We start from the raw sequence: 27628 nt of genomic DNA on the forward strand, positions 1-27628 counted from the left end.
GTTTCAGGAGACTACAATTCCCGGCATCCATGGAGAGTGACGTACAATCCTGGTGTCGACTTCAAGGGGCCTAGGTCGACCCGCAGAGCGACAGCGTGAGCATGGCAACAACTGAAGGGACGCAGAGACCTGTGCTGGAAGTGGTGAGTATGTTCTCTCGGACAGCATAACACTTGACGAATCTTGTTGACTTTTTTTGTTATTTGACGGTGGTACCAGAGAAAGTTGATAAATTTATAAATGCAAGTGATCTGAATTTTCGAAAGGTTTTCAGAAGGTGTTTGGAAAGAACGATAAGGTCAGAGAGTATAGAGTTTGGAACCAGAATTGATTATCAGCTAGTTTCAAAACTATTACCTTGCATCACAGAAGAAGCACCAAAATATTTATGACTCAAATATGAAGTTCTATGAATTTCTGTCAACAAGAATAATTGGTGAGTAGAAAACACCAATGAAATCCAGTGCTACGCAGACCTCTCTAACGTGCTCAGCTATTTCCATTCTTGAAGACAGTAGTACATTCCTCAAGGATGATATAGTCACCCAAGAGTTTTGGAAAGAGAATTACCAGTGTTGGACAAGACCCCAGCAGTTTGATAAATTAATTTTGGGTATATGCCAATGCTTGCTGAGAGACAAAAGACTATCCAAAAGATGAAGTACAACAAGGTGTACAGTTAGACAATGTTTCTGCAGAATTCAATAAAGCTGGTAGGCATGAACACTTAGGGTCTGTTTATGTGACTTTATGACTCTTCGATCCAACTTGTCCATGCCAACCAGATATCCTAAATTATTCTAGTCTCATTTGCCAACACTTGGTCCATATCCTTCTAAACCCTTCCTATTCATGTACCCATCCAGGTGCCTTTTCTCAAACCAGGATCCCAGGTTCAATTCCAGCCTCGGGTAACTGTTTGTGTGGAGTTTGCGCATTCTCCCAGTGTCTGCGTGGGTTTCCTCCCGGTGCTGTGGTTAGGCGTTCAACAAAATTGAACAATCTGCAAGTAAACTGGTGTCTTCCACTTGGTGAATCATTCAATACCAGACTGTGAGGATTGAAATGCAACCGTATGCAAATGTTTGTCCTATGCTGCCACAGTCTGACAGACCCTTCGGTTTCCCAAACGAAACTACATGTGACCTCTAATACGAGACATGTCCAGGGTCGCCATTCATAGCTTCAGTCTTGCTCCTGACATGTGCAGGTCAGGTGAATTGGCCATACTAAATTGCACATGCTGTTGGGTGCATTAGTCAGAGAGAAATGGGTTTGGGTGGGTTACTCTTCGGAGCGTCGGTATGACTGGTTGGGCCGAAGGGCCTGTTTCCGCACTGTAGGGAATCTAAACTGATCTAGTCTAAAAATCAAGGAAGAAGATGTACTTCCTCCCAACTTCCATAATACTATTATTGTTTTCCTGTTTTAAGAAGGGTGCTAAATCAGTGCCATCACTGGGGTATTATCAAGGTCAGTGGTCTTAGTGGTATTCGGTGCTGTCGCCTGTTTCTTGATATCATTGTAGAGTGTATCGAATTGGCTGAATACCAGTATCTGTGATCCTGGTGTGTAAGGTGATTGACTCAGTACTTCTGGCTTAGAGGATTTCAAATGTTACCTCCTTTTCTTTGGCATGGATTTGCTGGGCTCCCTTACATTTGAGGAAAGAGCTGCTTAGGGAGCCTCAAGCTTCAGTTGTTCAGTTGTCCACTACTATTGATGACTGGATGATGCAAGACTACATAGCTTAGTTTTGATTCCATTGGTTGTAGGATCATTTAGCCCTCTCTATATCATTTGTTGCTTCTGCCATTTGATACGCAGTAGTCCTGTATTCTAGCTTCAACATACTTTGAGGTATGTCTGCTGTAGCTCCTGCTATGTGCTCTTGCACTGTTCATTGAATCAGCCTGTCAGCTTGATGGTAATTGTACAGTGGACTTATGCAAAACAATGAAGATACAGATTGTAGCTGAATATAATTTAGTTCCTGATGGCCCATCGTGCCTCGTGGATGTGTAGGTTTGAGTTGCTAGATCTTTTCTAATTCTGTCCCATTTAGCGCAATGGTAGTGCCATGCAATAGGATGGAGATTATTCACAGTGTGAAGATAGGACTCTACCTCAAGGACAGTCCAACCATAAGGTAATTGACAGGTTCATTTGCAACAGGTAGATTGGTGTGGACCTTCTCAGCTGAGCAATCTGGACTCCCTTTACTCTACTAACAATCAAATGACCCATGGTTGCTATCAAGAGCATTTCAATATAGGTTACATGAAATGAAGATCCAGTCCCAAGAAATGATAATCTTATAAATTTCATCATTATAATGTAATTGATCACAGAGAATTCTCTTGGCATTTGATCATTTTGGTCAGTATGGACCAGTTTGGGCCAAAGGGCCTGTCTCTGTGCTGTAGGACTCTATGACTCTGTCTGGCCATCACTATTTTGGTAGGATGGGGTACAATTCTTCAAATCTAAACTAAACAACAGTTTAGATAGAAATGAGCAGAGATGAAGATTTGAACTTTGAAACAAACTCTACTCCCAAGCTGTTGACCCTGTTCATCTTTGGAGCTACTGTCTAAAACATTAGAAGACCGTGTTGTTGAATATGACCCCAAATTAGCTGACCGCATACTCACTTCAACACACAGACTGCCTCTGTCTGATTCTGGAGCACTGCCCAACTCAGCCCCCGTTTCAGCTCATCTGCTGCTGAGATCTTCACTTGTTGTTACCTCTGGACTTGATTATTTAAATACACTTCTGGCTGACCTCCCATCTTCTCCCCCACATAAACAAGTTCATGTAACTTTATATCTTTACTGGAATCTAGCCTTGTTTTCACATTGTCTCAATGCTTTCTGATCTACATTGACTCAAATCTTGCAGTTTCTCAAATTTTAAGTTCTCTTCTTTATTTTCAAATCACTATCATCTTACTACTCCCTATCTCACTGTAACCTTTCTAGTGAGCTCTCTTAACTCTGCAAAACCTGTCCTCTAACTGCCCTTGGCCATCTCTGGACCCTAAAATCCAGAATTCCTTCTTTTCTTAACCTTCTCTGCCTCTCTCTCCTCCCTTTCAGAAGCTCCTCCAGACTATTAATTTGATCAAGAATTTGGTCATTTCCTTACGTGGCTTGGTCTCAAATTTTGTTTGCTAAGGCTCCTATGAAATTTCTTGTTACATTAAAATGCAAGTTATTTTCTTACTTGACATTTTCAAGCATTGGCTTGGATCTCTAATCATTTGAAAGCTGTCTGATGTTTGCTTCTCTTCAGGTTGTGTATGACTTTAAAACAGAGCAGGTATATGTGTATTATGGTCGTTGTCAATTGTATGACAGAAATTAAGCAAAGTAGGGAGAGGCTGAACAGGTTGGGGCTGCTTTCCCTGGAGCGTCGGAGGGTGAGGCGTGACCTTATGGAGGTTTACAAAATTATGAGGGGCTTGGATAGGATAAATGGACAGAGTCTTTTCCATGGGGTCGGGGAGTCCAGAACTAGAGGGCATAGGTTTAGGGTGAGAGGGGAAAGATATAAAAGAGACCTAAGGGATAATTTTTTCACGCAGAGGGTGGTATGTGTATGGAATGAGCTGCCAGAGGATGTGGTGGAGGCTGGTACAATTGCAACATTTAAGAGGCATTTGGATGGGTATCTGAATAGGAAGGGTTTGGAGGGATATGGGCCAGGTGCTGGCAGGTGGGACTAGATTGGGTTGGGATATCTGGTTGGCATGGACGGGTTGGACCGAAGGGTCTGTTTCCGTGCTGTACATCCTCTATAACTCTAGAGGAGAGTATTCAAAGGTGGGTGCCATTGTTATGACCAGAGGCAAATAAGTTGATATTGTAATGATTTTAAAATCAGGAATGTAGCAATATTCAGTTTGTGCCAACTTTTATCGTTCAGTGGCTGCACTCCTGATATATCTAAAGTTTTACACTTCTCTAAAAGTAATGTATGATAGCCTGGTAAGACATGCATTTTATATTTAAACAGGTTACTTATTGGGTGTGCACACATGTGCAGCCTCTGTTGTAAATTAATGGGAGAATTTTAAAGTAAACTGTAGGGAGCTAGCTATGCTCAATTTTGAGATATGGAAGTTCACGTGGCCAAGGAAGTAATTGGTGTAACAGACTTATAGATTTTGCAACTTCTAAAAGAAATTCATTAACAGGATGTGGGCATCACTGGCTAGGCCAGCATTTATCACCCATCCCTAATTGCCCAGAGAGCAGTTACAAATCACATTGCTGTAGCTCTGGACATATAGGTCAGGACAGCAGTTTGCTTGCCTAAAGAGCATTAATAATCCAGATTTTTTTTTTTCTTTTTATGACAATCCTAGTTTCATAGTCATCATTTGATTCTTAATTTCAGATTTTTATTGAATTTAAACTCTTCCTTTTGCCATTGCAGGTTCAAACCCAGATCATGAAATGCATCTTTAGTGTAACAGTCTCAATAATATCATAGGGCCATCATCTACCCTGGTCCTGTCAAGCTATGTTTGTACATATGATAGGGTAAAACAAAACTAAAAGATTGAACTGGAGATCTGAAACCAAAACTAAGTGCTGGACAAACTTGGCAGGTCCAGCAGCATCTGTGGAGAGAAAAACTGAACCAATTTCCCGAGCCCAGTGATCCTACTGAGTTTCTCCAGTACTTTATTTTTCTTTCATACATTGGGTAGTTTCTCTATTATTGAGTTATAGAGATGTACAGAACGGGAACAGACCCTTCAGTCCAACTTGTCCATGCCAACCAGATATCCTAAATTAACCTAGTCCCTTTTGCCAGCATTTGGCTCATATTCTTCTCAACTCTTCTTATTCATGTACCATCCAAATGTCTTGTAAATGTTGTAATTATACCAGCCTTCACCACTTTCTCTGGCAGCTTATTCCATACACACACCACTCTCTGCATGAAAAAGTTGCCTCTTAGGTCCATTTTTAAATCTTTCCCCTCTCACCTTAAGCCTATGCCCTCTGGTTTTGGACTCCCCTATATTGGTAAAAAGACCTTGGCTACTCAGCTTATCCACGCCCCTCATGATTTTATAAACCACTATAAGGTCAACCCTCAGCCTCTGATGCTCCAGGGAAAAATGCCCCAGTCTATTTAGCCTTTTCCCATAGCTCAAACCCTCCACACCTGGTAACATCCTTGTAAATCCCTTCTGAAATGTTTCAAGTTTCGCAATATCTTTCCTATAGCAGGGAGACTAGAAATGAGTACAGACATAATGTGACATCCCAACTCCTATACTCAATGCACTAACCAATAAAGGCAGGTATATAAAATACCTTCTTCACTACAATGTCTACCTGTGACTCCACTATCAAGGAACTGTGAACCTGCACCCCAATGGCTCTTTGTTCGGCAACACTCCCCAAAATCATATCATGAAGTGTATTAGTACTGCCCTAATTTGCCCTACCAAAACCTCACACATATCAAAATTAAACTCCATCTGCCTCTCTTCAGCCCATTGGTCCACCTGATCAAGGTGCACTGAGGTAACCATCTTTACTGTCCGCTATACCAATTTTGGTGTCATCTGCAAACTTACTAATCATACCTCCTGCATTTACATCCAAATTATTTATGTACATGATGAAAAGCGGTGGACCCAGTACCATTCCCTGTGGCACACTGTTGGTCACAGACCTCCAGCCAAAAAGCAACCCTGCACCACCACTCTGTTACAATATTAAGTTGCTGATTTTCGGATAGTCTTTTTATTTATACACTAGATTTGCTTTTACTGATGTACTGATTAGATTCCCTACGTTGTGGAAACAGACCCATTGGCCCAACAAGTCCACGCCGACCCTCCAAAGAGTGACCCGCCCAGACCCATTTCCCTCTAACTAATGCACCTAATACTATGGGCAATTTAGAATGGCCAATTCGCCTGACCTGCACATCTTTGGACTGTGGGAGGAAACCGGAGCACCCGGAGGAAACCCACACATGGGGAGAATGTGCAAACTCCATACAGTTGCCCAAGGATGGTATTGAACCTGGGTCCCTGGAACTGTGAGGGAGCAGTGCTAACTACTGAGCCACCATGCTGCCCATATTTATACTATGTTTGTCTCTCTTCAATCTGGAAGGTCCAATGCTCAAGAAATATCAGTGAAGGAATGAATTTGCTGAATGAAAAACTGAATTCAGTGGCATAAGTTGTGATATCACTAATGCTGGCCTCTGTCAGTTGCACTGTTTACAATTACAAAGAAGGAAGTGAGAAAGAAGCAGGTTAGTACTGGAAAATAATTTCAAAATTGTTTACATCAATAACTAGGATCATGTTTGGTTTCCTTTTTTTTAATACTCCCATTATAACTTCTTGCAACAACACTCCAAGATATCATTTCATGATCTGTTTCGAAACAAGCCTGACAGTGGGTGAAAGCGTCAGCAACATGAAAGTGATAATATTTTTGCTTTTGCTTGAGAACACTGTGCAAATCACATTATAGTCACATTTTAACTTTATTTTTCAATTTGTTACTGTACGAATAAAACTAAAAATTGCGCAACTGTTGCCATGCTTGCGTCTCTGAAATGGTATAACAGAATGCATCATGGAGTGATTGAAAAAAAACTGTGGCTACCATCTGGAGAGGAAAATGACTGTAGGACCTGTTTTGATAAAGTCCTTTGGCTTGTTGTATGCTAACAGAGATGACACACTTCCTTTTTTTTATATAGAGCAAAATTATGGAAAACTGGTGGTTCTAAATTCCAGTACTTAAGAGCGAAAGCAGGAGGGTGAAAAGGGGACATGAGATAACTCTATTTGCCAAAGCTAAGGAGAATCCAAAGGGTTTTTACAAGTACATTAAGGACAAAAGGTTAACTAGGAAGAGAATAGGGCCCCTCGAAGATCAGCAAGGCGGCCTTTGTGTGGAGCCTCAGGAGATAGGGGAGATACTAAACGAGTATTTTGCATCAGTATTTACTGTGGAAAAGGACATGGAAGATGTAGAATGTAGGGAAATAGATGGTGACATCTTGAAAACTGTCCATATTACAGAGGAGGAAGTGCTGGATGTCTTGAAACGTATAAAAGTGGATAAATCCCCAGGACCTGATCAGGTGTACCCTAGAGCTCTGTGGGAAGCTAGGGAAATGATTACTGGGTCCCTTGCTGAGATATTTGGATCATCGATAGTCACAGGTGAGGTGCTGGAAGACTGGAGGTTGGCTAACGTGGTGCCACTGTTTAAGAAGGGTGGTAAGGACAAGTCAGGGAACTATAGACCAGTGAGCCTGACGTCAGTGGTGGGCAAGTTGTTGGATGGAATCCTGAGGGACAGGATGTACATGTATTTGGAAAGGCAAGGACTAATTAGGGATAGTCAACTTGGCTTTGTGCGTGGGAAATCATGTCACGCAAACTTGATTGAGTTTTTGAAGAAGTAGATTAGATTAGACTTTTAGATTAGATTACTTTACAGTGTGGAAACAGGCCCTTTGGCCCAACAAGTCCACACCGACCCGCCGAAGCGCAAACCACCCATACCCCTACATTTACCCCTTACCTAACACTACAGACAATTTAGAATGTCCAATTCACCTGACCTGCACATCTTTGGACTGTGGGAGGAAACTGGAGCACCCGGAGGAAACCCATGCAGACACGGGGAGAATGTGCAAACTCCACCCAGTCAGTCGCCGGAGGCGGGAATTGAACCCGGGTCTCTGGAGCTGTGAGGCAGCAGTGCTAACCACTGTGCCACCGTGCCGCCCAGTAACAAAGAGGATTGATGAGGGCAGAACAGTGATCGTGATCTATATGGACTTCAGTTAGACGTTCGACAAGGTTCCCCATGGGAGACTGGTTAGCAAGGTTAGATCTCACGGAATACAGGGAGAACTAGCCATTTGGAGACAGAACTGGCTGAAAGGTAGAAGACAGAGGGTCGTGATGGAGGGTAGTTTTTCAGACTGGAGGCCTGTGACCAGTGGCGTGCCACAAGGGTCGGTGTTTCGTCCACTACTTTTCTTCATTTTATATAAATGACTTGAATGTGAGCATAAGCGGTATAGTTAGTAAGTTTGCAGATGACACCAAAATCTGAGGTGTAGTGGATAGTGAAGAAGGTTAATTCTGATTACAATAGGATCTTGGTCAGATGGGCCAATGGGCTGAGAAGTGGGAGATGGAGTTTAATTTAGATAAATGTGAGATGCTGCGTTTTGGAAAGCAAATCTTAACAGGACTTATATACTTAATGGTAAGATCCAGGGGAGTGTTGCTGAATATAGAGAGCTTGGAGTGCAAGTTCATAGCTCCTTGAAAGTAGAGCCACAGGTCGATAGGATAGTGAAAAAGGTGTTTGGTATGCTTTCCTTTATTGGTCAGAGTATTGAGTACTGGAGTTGGAAAGTAATATTACAGCTGTACAGGACATTGGTTAGGCCACTATTGGAATTTTGTGTGCAATTCTGGTCTCCTTCCTATTGGAAAGATGTTGTGAAACTTGAAAGGGTTCAGAAACGATTTACAAGGATGTTGCTAAGGTTGGAGGATTTGAGCTATAGGGAGAGGTTGAATAGGCTAGGGCTGTTTTCCCAGAGTGTCGGAGGCTGAGGGGTGACCTTATAGAGGTTTATAAAGTCATGAAAGGCATGGATAGGATAAATAGACAAAGTCTCTTCCCTGGGGTGGGGGAGTCCAGAACTAGAGGGCATAAGTTTAGGGTGAGAGAGTAAAGATATAAAAGAGACCTAAGGGGCAACTTTTTCATGCAGAGGTGGTACGTGTATGGAACGATCTGCCAGAGGAAGTGATGGAGGCTAGTACAATTGCAACATTTAAAAGGCATCTGGATGGATATATGAAAAGGAAGGGTTTGGAGGGATGCTGGCAGTTGGGACTAGATTGGGTTGGGATATCTGGTCGGCATGGACAAGCTGGACAGAAGGATCTGTTTCCATGCTGTACATCTCTGTGACTCTATTTTGGTTATAATCTCACAGACTGATGAGCCCAGGAGTACATGGATCTGCACATTTACAACAAGTGACAGCACAGTTAGAGACTGTTTTGCAAAATGGTAGGATTGTTATTGGAAAATAGGAATGAAAATGGCTGAAGGTCCTTTATCTTATTTCATGGTATCTTGTACAATAGCACTGAAACATTTAACAATATTACCAATTATACTTTTTAAACTTTATTTTGCTGTTTGAGACCTCCACAAGTCATTCCTATAATACAGAAATTTTTGCTTTCCCAGTATCCTGGTAAAATATAAACACGGAATGCTAAGGAAACTCAGTAGGTCTGGCAACATCTGTGTAGAGAGAAACAGTTAATGTTTCAAGCTGGTATAACTGTTCTTCAGAGCTGAATCTTACCAGTAAAATATGTCAACAACAACAACAACGTTTGGTTCTATAACACTTTCTAACATTTGGAAACCTTCCAAAATTTTGCATAAGGAGTGGGAAGTAAAGCCATTATTGAGCATGTGCTAGTGAAGTAACTGTATTCCAAGCAGTGGATTTTTAAATTCCTTTTAAATATGGCATAGCGGAGAAGAGAGATTTACACAGAGTAGTGGAGTGTTATTGCCAGGAATTTATGATGAGGGAATTAATATTGTTGGTTTAAGAAAACCAGTGGCAAGTGTTGTAGTAAAAGTCACAGTGAATGTGTAGGTTGAAGCAAAGAGAAGCCTTGGGACCATCTTTTTTGGCTGATTGTACATAATAGAAAAGTTAAATGCTACAGATATAAACAAGAGCAAATGTTGTTTATAGAGGCGAGGGTGTATACTCAGGTGTTTTATTTGCTGTGCTGTATGGGAGATGGTGTGGGGTGATTAAAGTGTGGGTCTTGATGTTGCAGACAATTCAGTGTCTTCGTCATACTGAATGGGGCAGAAAGAAGATGTTTTTTGTGATGATCTCACGCTGGAAGCAGTCTGCCATTCAATAGGTGAATGGCAGATCCTCTATCTATCAGTGATATTCCCACTTTTTCTCCATACCATTTATGCCTTGAATATCTAAAAAAATTAAAAGTCTCTTTCTTGAATATACTCACTGAACTGGCCTCCTAAGGATTCTGTGGTGGCAAATTCCACAAGTTGACTACACCGAATGAAGAAATCTTTTGTTATCTTAGTCCTAAGTGGCTGACTTCATATCCTGAGACTGTGATCTCAGTTGGTGGATTCTTCAACCAGGGGAAACGTACTTCCTGCATCTAGTCTGTCTAGCTCTGTTAGAGTTTTACATGATTTAATCAGATCCTTTCTCACTCTTCTCCTCCCTCGTGAATACAGGCCCAGTCGAACCAATGTCAGTAATAGCCTTGTGACCTTTGCTACATTCTATGGCAAGTATATCATTTCTTAGGTAGAAACCAAAACTGCACACAATACTCCAGCTGCAGCCTTACCGAGACCCTGAATAACTCCAGTAAGACACCCCTACTTCTAAACTCAAAATCCTCTTGCAATGAAGTTCAACATTTTGTTTGCCTTCCTAATTGCTTTCTGCCCCTGCTTGTTTACGTTTATTGAGTGGTGTACAAGAACAACCAGTTCCTTTTGTAAGTCCACATTTCCCAATATATCACCATTTAAATCATACTCTGCCTTTCTGTTTTTCATACTACAAGTATATAAGTTCATATTTAGCTGTGCTGTATTGCCTCTGTCTTATAGGAACAAATCAATGCAGTGTTGAAATCTGTACCGAAAACAGAAAAGGCTGGAAATCAGTGGTCAGGCAGCATCTGTGGAAAGAGAATAAACTAATGTTTTGAGTCTGGATGGCTCCTCATCAGAGTTGATGTGAAATCTAGAGGAGATGCACTTATGCAATAGTGGGAGAGTGGAGTGCTTGGTCATTCCTGAAGAAGGGCTTATGTCCGATACGTCGATTCTCCTGCTCCTCGGATGCTGCCTGGCCTGCTGCGCTTTTCCAGCACCACACTTTTCAACTCAGGTCTCCAGCATCTGCAGTCCTCACTTTCTCCTGCTTGGTGAGAAAGGGTGCTTGTAGTGCAGATTAATCTGATGTTCAAGCCTTGCTCAAACTGAATAAATCATATATTTTTCTACACCTGCTTAGATGCCTTAAGTCTCTGGAGAAAAAGCTACTGTAATTTTGAACAAGGGGAAAGCTGTCAACATCAGATCACAGAGTGTAACCTTCCATATCAATCAATCATGCAGTCAAAGCTATTCAAGGTCATTGGTTGGGTATACTATTGCTTCATGAGATGCTTTACCCTGCAAGTGGCAAACCTAAGTGGTGCCATATGAGCAAATTCACCTTTGGCAGGAAAGATAAAGCATATGATAACCAAATGGATATGCATGTCACATACACACATGATTTAGCAATATATAAAAGGAACTGATGAGAATAAGCATTGTTTACTTCTTCAGTAAGCAGCTTTTAATCACTAACTTTAGATAAATATGGCAGAGGTAACCTGATTTTATTTTAAGTGATAGATACAGATGCCAGGAAAGCTTTACAGGTCCGTTAATATTTCTGTCAAGTTCTAGGAGATCTTGACAGGAGATCCTGAGCCAAATCTTCTCTTAAATGCCCCTATTCACCAGTAGTCTGTTTTAGGGACAACAGAAAGAGGCATTCCTAATTCTGCTGCTGTGTGAATTCATACAATGTTGGAGCACAGAAGAAAGCCAGTCATTTATGCCCATACCAGAACACTTCAAAGGAGCTGTACACTCAATTGGAATGTGTGAGAATGGCAGAACAATGGTGTGTCTAACTGCCAAACTGGAAAGAATAGACCGTTCTACTGGGGGGAGGAGGAAAGAGGGGTGGAGCAGAGAAGAGAGGACATGGTGACAGAGAATGCAACAAGTAAAGCTGGAAGAAATGGAAGTGAGTACACAATCTGAAGGTGTTGAACTCGTTAAGTCCAGAAGACTGAAGATGAGCTGTTGTTCCTCAAGTTGTGCTGAGATTCCTTGGAGCATTGCAGCATGCCAAGGACAGACAAGTGGGCATGTGAGCAGGATGCTTTGGCTACAGCAAGGTCATGGTCATGCTTGCACATGGACTGGAGGTGTTCTGCAAAGTGGTCACCAAGTCTGCATTTGGTTTCTCCAATGTAGAGTAGGCCACATTGGGTGCAGCGAATGCAACTTACCAGATTAGAGGAGATACAGGTGAAATGCTGCTTCAGTTGGAAAGACTGTTTATGTTTAGGCCCTTGGACAGTGAGCAGGGAAGAGGTGAAGGGGAAATTACATGGGAAGGTGCTGTGGGAAGCAGGGTGGTGTTGGTGGACGAGAAATGGACTAGGATGTCCTGGAGAGAACGGTCCCTGTGAAATGCATACGGGGAGTGAGGAGATGATGTATTAAGTGGTGATGTTCTACTGGAGTTTGTCTGAAATGGCAGAGGATAGTCCTTTTGAATGCAGAAACTAGTGGGATGAAAATTGAGGGCAAGGGGGACCCAATCATGCTGTTGTGAGTGATGGGCAAGGACGGTAGCACAGGTGATAGGTTGAATGTGGTTGAGGGCTCTGTCAAAGACAGTGGGCGAGAAACCATGATAATGGAAGAAGGAAGCCAAGTGAGCAGTGCTGTTTTAGAAGGTGGCAATCATTAACCTTTTTTAGATTATTCTGAAGTCTCCTTGAAACCTCCTTACAACTCACAGTCCCACCTAGTTTTATGTCGTCAACAAACTTAGAAATATTGCATATGGTTCTCTCATCTAAATGATATGTTATATATCGTGAATAGCTGGGGCTCTAGCACTCACCCCTGCAGTATACCTCTAGTTGCTGCCTGCCAGTCCAAAGACCAATTTATTTCTCATTTTCACGTGGACACAGACATACATACACGCACACATACTCCTCTGTTCCTGGCACACCGATTGTCTGAGCCTGCTCCTGCCAGACAGACCTTATTTTGTTCTGTCTTAATCTTTCCCTGTTCTGTCCCTTCCCACTTACATCTGCCATTCATCTGAAACTTCATGTTGGTTTCAATGCTTCCACTTTACTGCCACCAGCCTACACCATGTACATGCAATCCCTGTACATGTCTGTTTCCCATCAAGGTGATTTTGGGGTTCTCCACTTCTTCCTTGAGAGTAGGGAGTAACCATCCCCCAGATACCTCCACACTCTTCTGCACACTCTTCTGCTTGCTGCGTTTGTCCTTACTTAGAACAACAACTCATTTAACTCGTCTCACTTTCTTCAGGAGAAAATTGTGGCCATGGGTACTTGTATGGGCCCAATTGTGCCTGTCTCTTTGTGGGTTACATGGAACACTCAGTGTTCCAATCCTACTTCTTGTCCTTCCTTCCTCCCTCACAACTCTCTCTCAGTAATATCGATGACCTGTTCAATGTTACTTTCCTCTCTCATCTGGAATTGGAAAAAAGGTCAATTTTGCTTCCGATTTCCACCCTGCTCCCCATTTTTGACGACTCCTTTCCCTTCCTCCACACCTTTTTTTTCCATTTCTGGGGGTAGACTAGCTGCTGATTCCCACAGTTATCTTGACTATTAATCCTCATACCCTGCTCTCTGTAAGGCCTCTATCTCCATCTCATGTGTTTTGATAGTGCCATCTTTTGCAGAGGGCTGGTAAATGTCTTCCTTTTTTCCTCAACCAAAGATTCCCCACCATCGTGGTTAGCTGAGCGCTCAGCCATATCCAACCCTTTTCTTGCACCTTGCCTTTGCCCCTTCCCTCCCCTCGCATAACAACAAGAGTCATCCTATTCCTCACTATCCATCCCATCAGCTTCCACATCCAAGGATCATGTGTCATTTCCCATACCTTCCAAAGATATGCCACCACCAGATGCACATCCCCCTCCCATTCCTTGTCAGCCTTAGCAGAAACTGTTCCCTCTGGGACACCCTGGTCCACTCCTCCTCCACTCCAAACACCCCACCACACACTAGTGCCATCTTCTGATGCGACTGCAGGAGGTGCAACACTGCCCGTTTACCGCCTCTCTCTTCTCTACCTAAGGCCCTAGACACACCTCCCAAGTGAAGCAGCAATTTACCTGCACTTCATTCAATGTTGCCTGCTCACAATGTAATCTCCTCTATACTGGGGAGACTTAACACAGATTAGGTGACCACGTTGCTGAACAACTATGCTCTGTCTGTTAAAAATGATCCTGGGCTTCAGTTGCCTATCACTTCAATACAATGCCATGTTCCAGTGTTGTCATTTCTGTTTCAGGCCTACTGCAGACCTCCAGTGAGTCTCACCATAAAGTGGAGGATCAGCAGCACATCTTTAGCCGAGACATCTCACGACCTTCAGGACTCAACATTGTGTTTCACAATTTCAGAATGTGAACAACCTCGCCCTTTATTAGCTTTCCCCACACCCCTAGGTCCTGATCTGTATGGGCTGTTCTCAGCACAGCCAACCTGTTTTTAAACACTTTGCACTCCACCTAGCTGTTATGCTCTTTCAGTTTATCATCAGCAGTCTCTATATGCTTATCCTCTTTTTTTTCTCTCTCTCACTCTCTTAAGGAGAGTCATTGCACTCAAAACATTCATTCTGTTTTCTCTCTACAGATGCTAACAGACCTACTGTATTTCTGCAGCACTTTATGATTTTGTTTAAGATTATTAATTAATCTTTTCTCATTGCCCAATACCCAGTCTAGTTTAGGCTGTAGGTTTGCTCGCTGAGCTGTAGGTTTGATATCCAGACGTTTCATTACCTGGCTAGGTAACATCATCAGTGGCGACCTCCAAGTGAAGTGCAGTTGTTGTCTCCTGCTTTCTATTTATATGTTTGTCCTGGATGGGGTTCCTGGTGATGTCATTTCCTGTTCGTTTTCTGAGGGGTTGATAGATGGTATCTAGATCTATGTGTTTGTTTATGGCGTTGTGGTTGGAGTGCCAGGCCTCTAGGAATTCTCTGGCATGTCTTTGCTTAGCCTGTCCCAAGATAGATGTGTTGTCCCAGTCGAAATGGTGGGTTTTTTTCATCCGTGTGTAGGACTACGAGGGAGAGGTTAGCCACCAGGATACATGAACACCCGCTAGCCACAAAAAGACATGACCCACTCTCCCATACAAGTACCCATGGCCACCCTAAACTTCAACCTGAGCTACAAACCTTGCAAAAACCCAGTCTAGTATAGTCTCTCTAGCTGGCTCCTCAGCATATTCATCTAAAAAATAATCTCACATACAGTCTATTGTTGCTACTTTGGTTTGTCTAATCTATATGTCAGTTACAAACAACCACCCATAATTACAGCTGAACCTTTTTATGCATGTGTCTCTGATCTCTTGTTTAATTTGTTGCCTTCTATCTCTGCTACTGATTGGCAGCCTAGTCAACATCCATCAATGTTTTCTGACCCTGAGTGTGTTTATCTCCACCCATGAAGATTTCATATCATGATTTTCTAAACCAATACCCTGCCTCAGTATTGCATTGATATTTTGTCCTTTACCAATATTGCTGCCCACATTTCCCTATTTGTCTCTCTTTCCTAAATATTAAATATGCTGGACATTCAGTTCCCATCCTTGGTTGCTCTGTAGCCATGTCTACATAATTGCATCTGTATCATAATTGTATATCCGTAAGTGTATATCTATTTGCGCTGATTGTTTATCTACTTCCTTGCGAATACTCTGTGCATTAAGATACAATGCCTTTAACTTGGGGAATTTTGCAGAATTTTTTAAGAACATTTAACTTTTGTGTCTACTCTGAATAGCAGGGCTTGATTTCCAGTCCTGTACCCCAGTGAGTTGTGATGTGATAAGTGTAGAGGTTCAAGGATTGCTGAATATCATGGGTGGAGCTGGAACACAAAGGCTGGAATCTCACTTGAATTCATACAGTATAAATCAAAGTAACAGACAGTTGCTGAAAAAGGAGATGTACAAAACGTTTGGTACGTGCAGAAGAACCTCGAATATCTGAAGGACGCAAGTGGGAAGTATTTTGTTCCGTTAATCAAATTCCGGATAATCGAATAGATAAAATAGTTCAGCCAAACATCGGGACCTTGCGATCTTGCCGGCTAATCCAATATTCAGATAATCAGTTGCCAGATAATCGAGGTTCCTCTGTATATACTTCATCGAACGTGAGAGAAAGTGAAAGCAGTGGAGGCGAATAAGACAAAAGAGACAAACAGAAAAGTCAAATTTCTTCAAAGTGGGAATTCTTAGGAAAGAATTCGGAGAGTGTTGCACCTTGGGAGTGATTTTCATTAGTGGTTGTTATAAATAATTTGAAATATTCCATGTTATAGTAGTACCACAGGGAACCTTCTAGTGGTGTTGCAATGTTTTTGATGATTCTCCACATTGCTTTTTGGAAAGAACTTAGGTCCTGCAGGAGCAGAAGAAAGAGTGGAAGAGTATACTATGCTGAGGCCTGGCCTATTTTAACTCCCAAGCCCGCTTTTAATTTCTGGCAAGACCATTATCCCTGAATTCCCTTATTAGAACCATGTTGACCGTGGCTGCAATATTCCTTTACTTTCCATGTTTCTCTATTTCTACATTGAAAATAGAGGTCTTGAGCTTGCTGGGCCATTCATTATGATTGGCTGATCGTTGAGTTCAATATTCTAATCCTGACTTCTGCCCCCATATTCCTTGATCCCTTTAACAACAAGAGCTCTCTCTACCACTTCCTTGAAAACACATAATGTTTTGGTCTCAGGCAAATTCTGTGGTATTGAATTCCACAGGCTCACTAAATACGAGGGAATTCCCTGGCACCAATGATGTCATGCATTCTATTCTGTTGACCCGTGGAGTTCTGAACCCGTCTGTTATAGGCCTGTTTGTACGTTATGACAATGAGATCCATTTTGCCTCTTCCATTTCCCTGCAGCTCAGTAAAGCCCTTTCATTTGGTCTTCCCTCTTCTTGCCTCTACCAGAATGCAAAGCCTACAGTGCAATTTAAAACAAGTTTCAGAGAAAATCTAAAAAGATATTTTCAAAACATCTCAACAATCGAGATGAATGCTGCTTTAAGTAATTTCTAACCTCGTCATTCTCTTCTTTATGCTTCAAATTATGATCAGAAGTGTCAGCTCTGAGTCACTTCAAACTGTTGTCAGGATCCTGAACACACCACCAGACCTATTTGAATATGTTCCCAAGCCTCTTTATCTGTTTCTGTTCAATCAACTTCCTGTTTGTGGTATTACATTCCCTTTAATACCATGTTTCTTTATTTTATTGACAAGCAAAGTATTTTTAAAGTCGAAGTACGCTACACTTACCCCTTTCACTGAGTTTTCTTTATTGATACAGTTCCATAATTCCCATATTGCTTATTATTGCTAAAGGGGCTAACAATATTTCAGAATCTGTGTGCTCAGGATATATGCTGTAATAATTGTTATTTTGCAGTAGAAAAGGTACTCGGGCTTTTTTTTGTTGTGATCTTGACAGACGTTTTGTAATCAAAGAAGTGAACAATAATTATAGGAACATTGAACTTTTTTTTGTTTTTGCCTTGGGTGGGAGGATGGAATCAATACTTTCTTGCATTCATGGTTTATTTGTTAGTCTGCGTCTCTTCCAGGTCCAAGCAGAAGGTTGTGATGATTCGAGCGTTACATTTGTGTTGCATGATGAGGACCACACACTCGGGAATGCTCTACGATATATGATTATGAAGAAGTAAGGAGTTTAGATATCTGTAATTGAATATTTGGAAATACTCTGTTGGAAAGTTTAGGCCAAGGAGCATGATTAGCACTCGTTAATTCAGATCCAGAATTGAAATGAAATATTTTAAATTGGAACATATGAATGTTTTTATTTAATTTTAACAATTTTTCTTTTATATAATTGTGATGTATTTTGATGAGAAACAGTGAGAAATAATCTGTGAATAGACTTTTTGGTCTGGGATTAGATTACATGATTACAGTTGGAGTTCTGTCCCAGTGTTTTTTTTCCCTCAATTGATTTATGAGGAGAGCAAACTATATCAAAAAGTACAGAAATAAAAGCCACAGCAAATATGTATATGCTTTATCCATTTCCCATTCACACAGTCAACATTACTTATTCTACAGATAGCAAAGGATAGGATTACATTGGTTCCATTGCCAAATTTAATTGAAACCATTCCAACTCCCCTCTTTCAGAAGCTTCCGTAAATAACTTATATTCCATCTGTATTTGTACACCAGACTTTTGGACTATATTCTGTTGCAACGTTTATGTGTAACATGAGACTACTGATAAAAGGTCACAAGTCTGAAACCTTAACTCTGTTTCTGTATTCACTGATGTTGCCTGATGAGCTGAGCATGTCCAGAGTTTAGGTTTCCAGCACGCTCAGTGTTTTCCTTTTGTATTTTTAAAATTTGTTCATGCAATGTGAGCATTAGATGCCCACCTTTAATTGACCAGTGATGATATTCTCAAGGGCCATGTTTTTCTTCTTTTGGTTGTATTTTAATATACCAAAACAGATTGATAAACTCGTCCAAACAGTACACAAAGCAATGTGTTTTGAACCAATAAATTTTTGTTACACCAAATGAAACCAGTTTGGAAATAAGGAAAGGCTGATCAATCCAATTTCTTTATCCATATATATCAATCCAGTCTAGATAGCAAACCAGAGCTGAACAGTGTTCAATCTGGCCATTTTCTCAAGGTAGATGAGATGATTCCAAATTTGTACTGCAATATTCCAGGGAGTTGGGGCCATTAAGTCCCCATATGACTTTGTGTTTAGTATAAGTGAAGAATTATGTTTTGAAAATTTGCTGCACAAATCTGGACATTGTAAAATAATAGTGTACAGATTCAAAAAGTGATCAAAAGACTAATCAAGTGTTGAACTTTACTTCGAAGTAATTGGAATTCCAAAGTAAAGAAGTTATGCTTCAGTTGCACAGAGCCTTCTCCAGAACTTATCTGAATCGCTGATGTTATAGTCCAGGCCAGATCCCCTGAAAACATTTTAAGAAAGTAGGCCGGACCTTAACTTTGCTAGTTGAAAGCAGGTGTAACGTGGATATTCCAGGAGTGGTGCAGCTGGTCAAACCACATAGTTTTAAACAAAGCAGAATTTATTTACAAGATTACTGGATGAAACACCAACAAAAGAGAACAGAATAATTTAACCTATCTGAAAACCCAACAGATTATGCCAATTTAACGATGCTGTTTCCAATACTTGCAACAATCCCCATAAATATCCCTTGGCACAGAAGGTAAAATCAAACACTAGGTCTTACAGGAGAGAAGTGAGAGAGAGTGAAGGTCAGCATAGACCTGCTTCTCTTGTGTCCAGTAGCTTCACAACATGACCTTTTTCAGTGAATAGCCAGACTGCCAAAAACCAAATCAAACCAGAGAAATGCTGAACTGGGAGAACTGGCTACTCCCCTTCCATTATACGTGTTTAATTTTAAACCTTGAAAGCCTTTTTCTTGAGGCAGTATCTGTTAGCTGTAACCAAATTGGCCCTAAAATCCATCAAACTTGGACTTTTCAGAATCTGTGTCTTTTCCAACCTTTTTGGGGGAAAAGAAAAGCCAAGGACACCATAACTTTGTTAAAGGAGCAGCATCATCAGAGGTTCAGGTTTGAGTATTGAACCTAAGGAAAGCTGCAATAACTATGGAAAGGATATAGTACTAATTCACCAGAATAATGCAAGAGCTTAAGGTGTTCAATTATAAAGACAGATAACATTAACAATACTTCTACTCCTTTTGGTAGAAGGTTGAGGGGTAATTGAATAATGTTTTTTAATAAAGTTAGATACAAGGGAAAATCTTTGCTCATTGGAGAAAGGATTGTGATGCTTTGGGTTGGATTGTAAATGATAACTGCCTATAATACTCCTGCAGTTGTCACAGTGTATCTATTACCGCATTTCTCTCTCTTGAATGTTCTAATATTCTGTAACTGACACTAATAGACTGAAATCTATATAAACTTCCCGGTTTGTAGAAGAATGAGCAATGTTTTCAAGAATGACTTAAGCCAAAAGGGCATTTATGGATATAATTAAAATAAAGAACTGCATGCGCTACAAATCTGAAACACAACAGAAATTACTAGAGGAACTCAGCAAGTTTGGTAGCATCTGTGGAAAGAAAATAGAGTTAACATTTCGAGTCCAGTGAGTCCTTTCTGAAGAAGGATCATGGGAATTTAAGGAATTCTGTGCAGTCTTTTCAGCCTCTTTTATTCTTTCAATGACCTATAACAATAACTCATTTAACCTTGTGCTTCAAAAGCAACCATTGCGTGATGTAACTAACTCTGCATGTAGATCGTGCCAGAGTTTTTTTTTAGATAATTAAAATAATTAATATTAGTTTAAGTTTAAAAGCTTCATATATTTAAGCTGTAGTCTATAATTTTTCACACATTTACTAATATAGTTGTAATAGTGGATCAACTATATGTTCATTGTATTTTCTCACACACACACACACAAAACACATGTGGATGGAGTGTAGGAAATCTCTGTCCTTTAGTCTCGTTTCTCCAGGTTCTTTTCACTTCTTTGAAGTTGTGTTATATACAATTGGTACATTAACTGCAAAGTTTCTTTGTTACTAGTTAAAGAGCACAGCTTACATCAACTTGTGAGGGAAAATAAATTGGCTTTCTTCAGGCCTTGGGTATTTTACTGGCGAGTAAGACACACCATCTGTCCTTGCAGCAGCCTGAAGGCTTCAGCCAGTATCTTTCCCACCCGCAAGCTGCTCAGCTACTCAGGAGTCAATCAGATATTTGTTATCAAGCTGTTAGGTTTTGGCATCTTTAATTGATCATAACTCCACAAGTCAATCAACAACCTGTTGTAGGAAACATCTCGCTTTGTATATGCTTCTTGGTACAAACAGCCTCCCTCAGTGCTTGAACAAAGCAGCAGTGTAAACCGTCCTTGCAACAAGTTTCAGTTTTTAATAGTATAGCAATTCCTTCCTCGGGGCTTTGCTGTAAGATAGTCACTTTCCCATTTCAGAATGAAACATACCAAAAAAAATATGGGCTTTACATATCTCAATTTAAAAGTGAGATGGAAACATTCAATAATCTGGATCTGTATATGGAAAGCCAAAATTCAAGAAATCCCTATTACTCATCATTGTAGCTCTCCCCCTTCTCTCGACCCACTTTGGTAACAATTGGTTTCATGGAAAAAGATTCCATTATATTTTCTGTTGTAGATTGTAGAAATTTCAGGTGTAACATTCTAGGACAAAGATCATTTAAACCAGAGTTCAGAGTTATCCGTTGGAAATGAAATGTCTTTTAAAACTACAGAATAGTTTTACAATCTGGTGAAAAAGAGATTTTTAATTTTACTATTCACTTTTTAATCCTAATTTCTTTCTTCTCAGCCCAGAGGTAGAATTTTGTGGCTATAGCATCACTCATCCATCAGAAAGCAAAATTAACTTCAGAATTCAAACAAGAGGTAATTCCTGTATTTGATCCAATAAGCCCTTCTAATGGATTTGTGGAAGTCTTCATTGTTGATTAATCTTGTCTTATGCTCTGTACATCTTTCTTATTTCCCTGCTGTCGTTGATTGTTGCATGTACATACTGCACATGTAATATTCATGACCTATGTACTAAGTGCATGCTTTTGTTTCTATATGGATACATGGTGCGAAATATTGTTCATCAGAAAATGAGATGTGATAATTTTGAGAAATTCAGACAATTAATTAATAAGCTGTCAAACAGTTCAGTGGAGAGCCTGCAATTATGTCTAAGATGCCCAGTTTTTGCTGATTGTCATGACAAGATTACTATCAAATGAATCTGTCGATTTCTACAAATCTCAAATATTTAAACTTTCAATAGTCTCTAGTTTTCTATCTTCATCTCTTCTAAAGGCTCGTGCTTGGAGTGCAATTGAATGTGAACTAAAGCACTGCAGAATCACAGGACCATAGAAAGATTACAGCACAGAAAGAGGCTATTTAATTCATCTTGTCAATACTAGCTGCGCATTCTAACCTGACTGTCCAGAATGTGGTCTGTACCTTTGCATGTTTCAAGCTCTTCTGATACATATTCATTCTGGAGTAGCACTGACCATGAAAAGTCCTCGAGGTCTTTTCCTAGATGAGGTGGCCATTTTAACATGAAAGCTCCAAATTATTAAACTATCCCACCCTGTGTTTACAGTAGACACTTAACCATGGTTTATAAAGTATCTGATCAAATGTATCACACTGCTTTAAAAGTGTACATCCAAGAGGAAATTAAAAATTATTCTTAATGGAATTATTAATGGAGACAAGAATATTGATGAATGTTTCAATGTATGACACACAGTGGCAGGTGGGCTTCCACTCACCATCATCCCCAAGCTTTGCCATACAACTGCGTTTCTCCTGCTTATTCCTTATTCTTTGTGATTTCATATTCTAGGTTCATACTGAAGGGCACAGGCAACCTCAGGTTCCTCTTCCTTCCAGCTAACTACCTATTTGAACCCTATCATCTTTTTTTCTAAATATAGAATTTGCTGAATGCTATATTTCTGAAATTGAGGTCATCAGCTTTTTTGGCTGCTTTCCACCAAGTCATCCACCCATACAAGCTGTCATTTCTCATCACTTTGCAGGTTTTCTCACATTCATCTCCTCTCCTCTCATTTCCTCCATGACTCTATCATCTTCTGACCGTTGACGTTGCCTGTTCTTGACTCATTAATACATTTCTTTCCTTTGTCATTATCTCCTTTCCATTGTAAAATTTTTTGTCACCCTTCCTCAATACATCCGTCCACCTTGTGCATCATTATCTTTTTGCTTCACTTTCATGTCTTCAGGCCTCTCTGCTCCTAGCTTGTATGCTCGTTTCTCTGAAAGCTTCGTTTTTGAGTTTCTCCAGTTCACTTAAATGTTGCATTTTTGTTTTTATAAATGGCATTTTCTGTGACCATAATGTATAATTTCCCCCCTCGATCTCTTTGCAATGTTTGAGTAAGTTGACAGTCATCTTTCACACCTTTACCATTTGTTAAACTCCTAATTGAACTGCATTTGCCGTGATTACAGCATTAGAATTCAATAAACCCCAACAATACCTTGTATCTATTCTCATTGGAGTAATTTCAAAAGTCATCCAAAGTTCAATTCTATCTCTGTTTTTCCTATTGATATGTTGTTTCTCAACAATATCATCTGTAGATATGTAGTCACCTTTCATTTGTACTCTTAACACCAGATCTACAACATCAATATCATACTTGAATCACTGACCGCTTGATGCTCACACAGCACTTGTTTGACAACAATTCTTGGATGAGGTCCAACTGTCTTCAAATTGACACTGGAGACCAAAAAAGTCATTATTTTCAGTTCCTACATAGAATCAATAGGAAGAAGCAAGATTTTATTTACCTTTTAGAGGCATTTGTTCAGACTGTACCAGATTATACAAAGCCTTTGTATCTGTTCCACCCTGATTTGAGTTTCAAATCTGACATCCCTTCCTTCATTAATTTCTTAGTTCCAACATTGTCTACTCCAGCCTCTTTGTTACTGAAATGCTTATCCTTTATTTTTAACTTTTGGAAGCACTTATTCAATGCGAGAGTTTCTGTTTTTCCATGTTCCAACATGTCCAAAATGTTGCTTCTTATATCATGTCCTACTCTAAATACACTCTTCCAATATTGCTGAGGCATACTAATTTGCTGTCTGCTTGTGCTCATTTTCAAATAATTTCATTGCCTGATACTTTTCTATTACTACAGTTTCTTTCCTGCATTAAGTGCTTTAACTTTGTATTTAAGCTCTCTTTGCATCGCCATTGCTGGTTGATCCTTCCATTGTCTTGACTTTACAGTATGATGCTCTTTTCGTAAACCTCTTCACCAGTTTGTTGAAATCCTATGCTTTTGACCAGGGTTTGAATACCCCAGTCTTTCACTTCTGCCAATATACATTTCTCTAATTTTTTTTGTTTGTACAGCACATTTTTTTAACATTATGGAGACTGTATAAATGTTAGTTACTCTTATTTGTCCATGGAGGATGGTGCAACTGATTATCTTTATTCATATTCTCACCTGACATCGAAGCAACTACTTGGAGTATACTGGGTTTTTCTCTCTATGACCCCAAATATGCTGTGGTCAATTGGTCACAAAATCAGTCCTCTATGCTGGCTCAGTTTGGCTATTTCTGCAACACGTACATAGAGTCATAGAGATGTACAGCATGTAAACGGACCCTTCGGTCCAACCTGTTTATGCTGACCAGATGCCCCAACCCAATCTAGTCCCACCTGCTAGCACCCGGCCCATATCCCTCCAACATAATTGATTCTCTAAATTAATTGTTGCCATGGCTTAGCACAACATCTCTAAATGCATTTGTGCTTTCCAGTTGGGTTACTCAGTACCTTTATTTTGTGTTAAAAGCTGATGATATTGTATCTGGCTCACAAAAGTGAAACCTGCAACAAGCAAAAGTTTTAGGCCCCCTAGAACAGTTTCTGTCCTAATCTCAGATTTATTTCAGGCAGCCTTAAATTAATTATCCCTAATTTTTGTTTATTAATGAAGATATAGTGGAGTCAAATGAGTTAGGATATTGCATTTGTGAAGATGATATGCCTTGTGCCCTGCCATAATGCTGAATGCATTCCCAAACAATTAAGTTCTACATTAAATAGGACAATTTCAAGAACTTGTTTTGTGTAATTTGTACTCCGCATTGCTGAAGGTGCATTGTGCTGGGAAACAATCCGGCATCTTTCAATTTGATGCATGCTACCAGATGTTTCAATATACCATTTTGCAATGGTCCAAATGCACCGAATACTTGCACTGCTATCACCGAACTCCAATAACTCCCCAAAGCTTTTGGCTGTGATTATTTATTTTCCATTTCATGAGGATGTTCTGTACCTGTCAGGAAAGTGAGATTGATGGTTTGGCCAGAATACAAGGTTATCTTTTAAATGGCTTTCTTTCCCCTAAGCCAGCAAAAGTATTTGGGAGTTTTTCCAGTCAAGGTCATTCTGTGGAATTAGGGAATGAAATTCACTATCCTGAGTTCTGACTGTGCCTGAAGCTATTCTGAGGGAACATGATCCCATTTGTAAACGTCTGTACCTAAAAAAAAATTTACATCCCTTCTTGGACTTTGAGTTATTCCATGAATAAATGACTAGAAATGCATAACAACATGAGCAGTTGTGTTCAATGAGAGCTGTAATCCTGATGACACCTGATCAAACAAAACAAACTAATGAATAGTTACATCTGGTTTTCACTTTTGCTGCTTTCAGCTGTGCTGGTTTCTGCGCAAGTATCCTAACTCTTCAACTAGGTTTATTGTTTGTGACTATAAGCACTGCATTCTAGAGTATTATAGCATAATAAAAGACGTTTTATTATTGTTAAACATATACATCCAGTCAAGTAGTTGTCATAGTGGAGAAAGTACAACAGCAAGCACTGCATCCCACTGCATGTGTGTCCCTGAAATGTTGCATCAGTCCATAAGCTGTAACTATATAACCATATTCATATTTTAATTGTGGATAAACTTTCAGGAATGTTAATATATGTGAATCTATGGAAAGACTGTAAAACATAGAAACAATTTCAATTGTGAAAAGCCTGTAGGGAATGGTGTATTAGAGTTGCATATTGTAAATGTGAAACAGAATGCTGCAGTGAACTGGAAGGAGTTAATTACAATGTACTGTGAATTATTTTGCAGGCGGAATTCCATCTGTAGAGCCTCTTCGCAAAGGTCTCAATGAACTAATGACTGTCTGTCAACATGTGCTGAATACATTTGAGGTTAGTCTCCAATTCACTGAACAATTCCTAAGACACAGAAAGCTGCAACACTGAAAATGAGATTCTGCAAATTATTCAAAATTATTTGCTTGTGTCTGATCTATTCAATCATTTGTTGTTAACATAATCTTGCAATAGCTGTATGTTTAAGATTAGCATTTTCCCGCATCAGTGGACTCAACTGTTATTAATGACATGAGTGAATGTTTTAAAAATGCTGACCATGAAACTACTGTATGGTTCTAAAATTTAACTGGCTTACTGATAACCTTTTGGGGAAGGAAATGTGCTGTCTTTACCTCATCTGGTTTAAATTTCTCTTTCCCCCACCTCCTCACAACTTCCTGTGTCCAGTTGGGAAATTCAGTCTGGAGTGGGAAGGTTCCCATTCTGCTGCCATTAGACCCTTACGTAGGTAATCTATGCCCACTGCCACCACTTGTATAGTCCAGCAGTGATAAGTAGGGAAATCACCATGCTTGAAACCCAAAAAGCAAGCCTAATTCTGTTTACCAGCAGGCTCCCAGGGGAGGTTCAGTCATTCAAAGGCACACCGTTCCTGATCGAGGAATCCAATGCTGAGAAGCTGCTTGTCTTAACTCCATGGAGAAAGCAGGGTTGGGCATTATTGAGATGGCCATTGCTGCAAGTGGAACTGAAACTAGTGTAGTTGGTATCTTCATACCTCTTTCACTATACATTTTACCACCATTCCTGGAGCAACAAGGACACTTCTGATACCCAGGAAACCGTTCAAATTATCCTAATTCTTGCCCTCTGCTTTTGTAGGATATATCACCAAAAATTGCAATAATAAATTATTCAACCTGAAGCAAAAGTTTGTTTTATTACATTTTGTATTGACATCACAATATTAAGAAAGATTGTATACATGTAGGGTAACTATTGATAGTTGAATTATAAGTGCATTTCCAATAACTATGAGAGTATATATTTCAATTGCATCATTCAGGAAGTTCTTATTCTTCCCAATTTGAAGCTATCGGTACTGAGATAGTTCTGTGAAAGTATATCAGCTTGTTGCAACACATTCTGCCTGACTGTCACATTCCTAATTCTGATTAATTTCTTCTTTTAGATCAGTATTAAGGAGTATAAAGAGCAACATAGACAAGGAGAAGCAATGGATCAATTGTGATAAGATACATACTTTGCTGTATAGTTTTGTATTTTGAAAAATAAACATTAAAAATTTATTTTAAAATTTGTTTGATGACTTAGGGTTTCTGTGAAGACTATTTTATCATCCCAGTTGATTGCAGCTGATTTTCTGGATGCATTTAATTTCCCAGGTTGATCATCTTCTCTTGGTTTAAATCAGATTTTGAAATTCCAGATACATAGCAAGTCCAACTCAAGACTAGATTAACTTGTGTTAGGTCTTTTTCTCTATATTTTCTGTTATGTCCAGCTGCTTATAGATATACAACAGGCATGCAGTGCAATTTGACAGATCTAAGGGGACTTTTGTGGATGTGAACCCCCCCTTAGGCAAGGTAAACACTGTCAGTTAAGGGCATATAGTACTGCCAATAAAGGGTATACTGTAAACATCTTAAAATAAAAGGATGCAGACTGAAAAATAGTTATCTTCTTGAGTTCAAAAATGTTTGGATACTTTCTCTGGTTAGAATTGAATCAAGTTGATATGGGTAAAATGTAATTTAATTGTGAGCAATGGCCTTTCTCTCTCTAAGTTGTTCCAGGTACAACAATACACTTGTGATTGGGTTAACCCCTCTCTCAAGTAGCAGTGTGTAAA

At 39.9% G+C, this 27628-nt stretch overlaps 1 protein-coding gene across 2 annotated transcripts; it reads left to right on the forward strand.

Annotated features, from left to right (window-relative positions):
• The first annotated feature begins 10 nt into the window (after positions 1-10).
• On the forward strand, positions 11-27074 carry polr1d (RNA polymerase I and III subunit D). 2 transcript variants are annotated; one of them, XM_043704618.2, is made up of 5 exons: positions 11-143; positions 17606-17703; positions 21408-21484; positions 25763-25845; positions 26945-27074. In XM_043704618.2, exons 1-5 carry the CDS (start codon positions 102-104, stop codon positions 27002-27004), a joined length of 360 nt encoding a protein of 119 aa, XP_043560553.1. In that variant the 5' UTR covers positions 11-101; the 3' UTR covers positions 27005-27074. The 2 variants fall into 2 exon arrangements, with proteins under 2 accessions (XP_043560553.1, XP_087848211.1); XM_087992085.1 differs by lacking the exon at positions 11-143 and adding an exon at positions 11113-11249.
• Positions 27075-27628: the final 554 nt, after the last annotated feature.

The sequence above is a fragment of the Chiloscyllium plagiosum genome, unplaced genomic scaffold (assembly GCF_037043375.1).
Source record: "Chiloscyllium plagiosum isolate Xiang-an unplaced genomic scaffold, Cpla_swu_hap1 HiC_scaffold_11, whole genome shotgun sequence".
Taxonomy (NCBI): Eukaryota; Metazoa; Chordata; class Chondrichthyes; order Orectolobiformes; family Hemiscylliidae; genus Chiloscyllium; species Chiloscyllium plagiosum.

Coding starts and splice junctions, on each gene's coding strand:
- polr1d (XM_043704618.2), top strand. CDS start 102: ATGGCAACAACTGAAGGGACGCAGAGACCTGTGCTGGAAGTG. Junction 21,485..25,762: donor CTTCAGAATTCAAACAAGAG/GTAATTCCTGTA, acceptor ATTATTTTGCAG/GCGGAATTCCATCTGTAGAG. Junction 25,846..26,944: donor ATGTGCTGAATACATTTGAG/GTTAGTCTCCAA, acceptor TTCTTCTTTTAG/ATCAGTATTAAGGAGTATAA.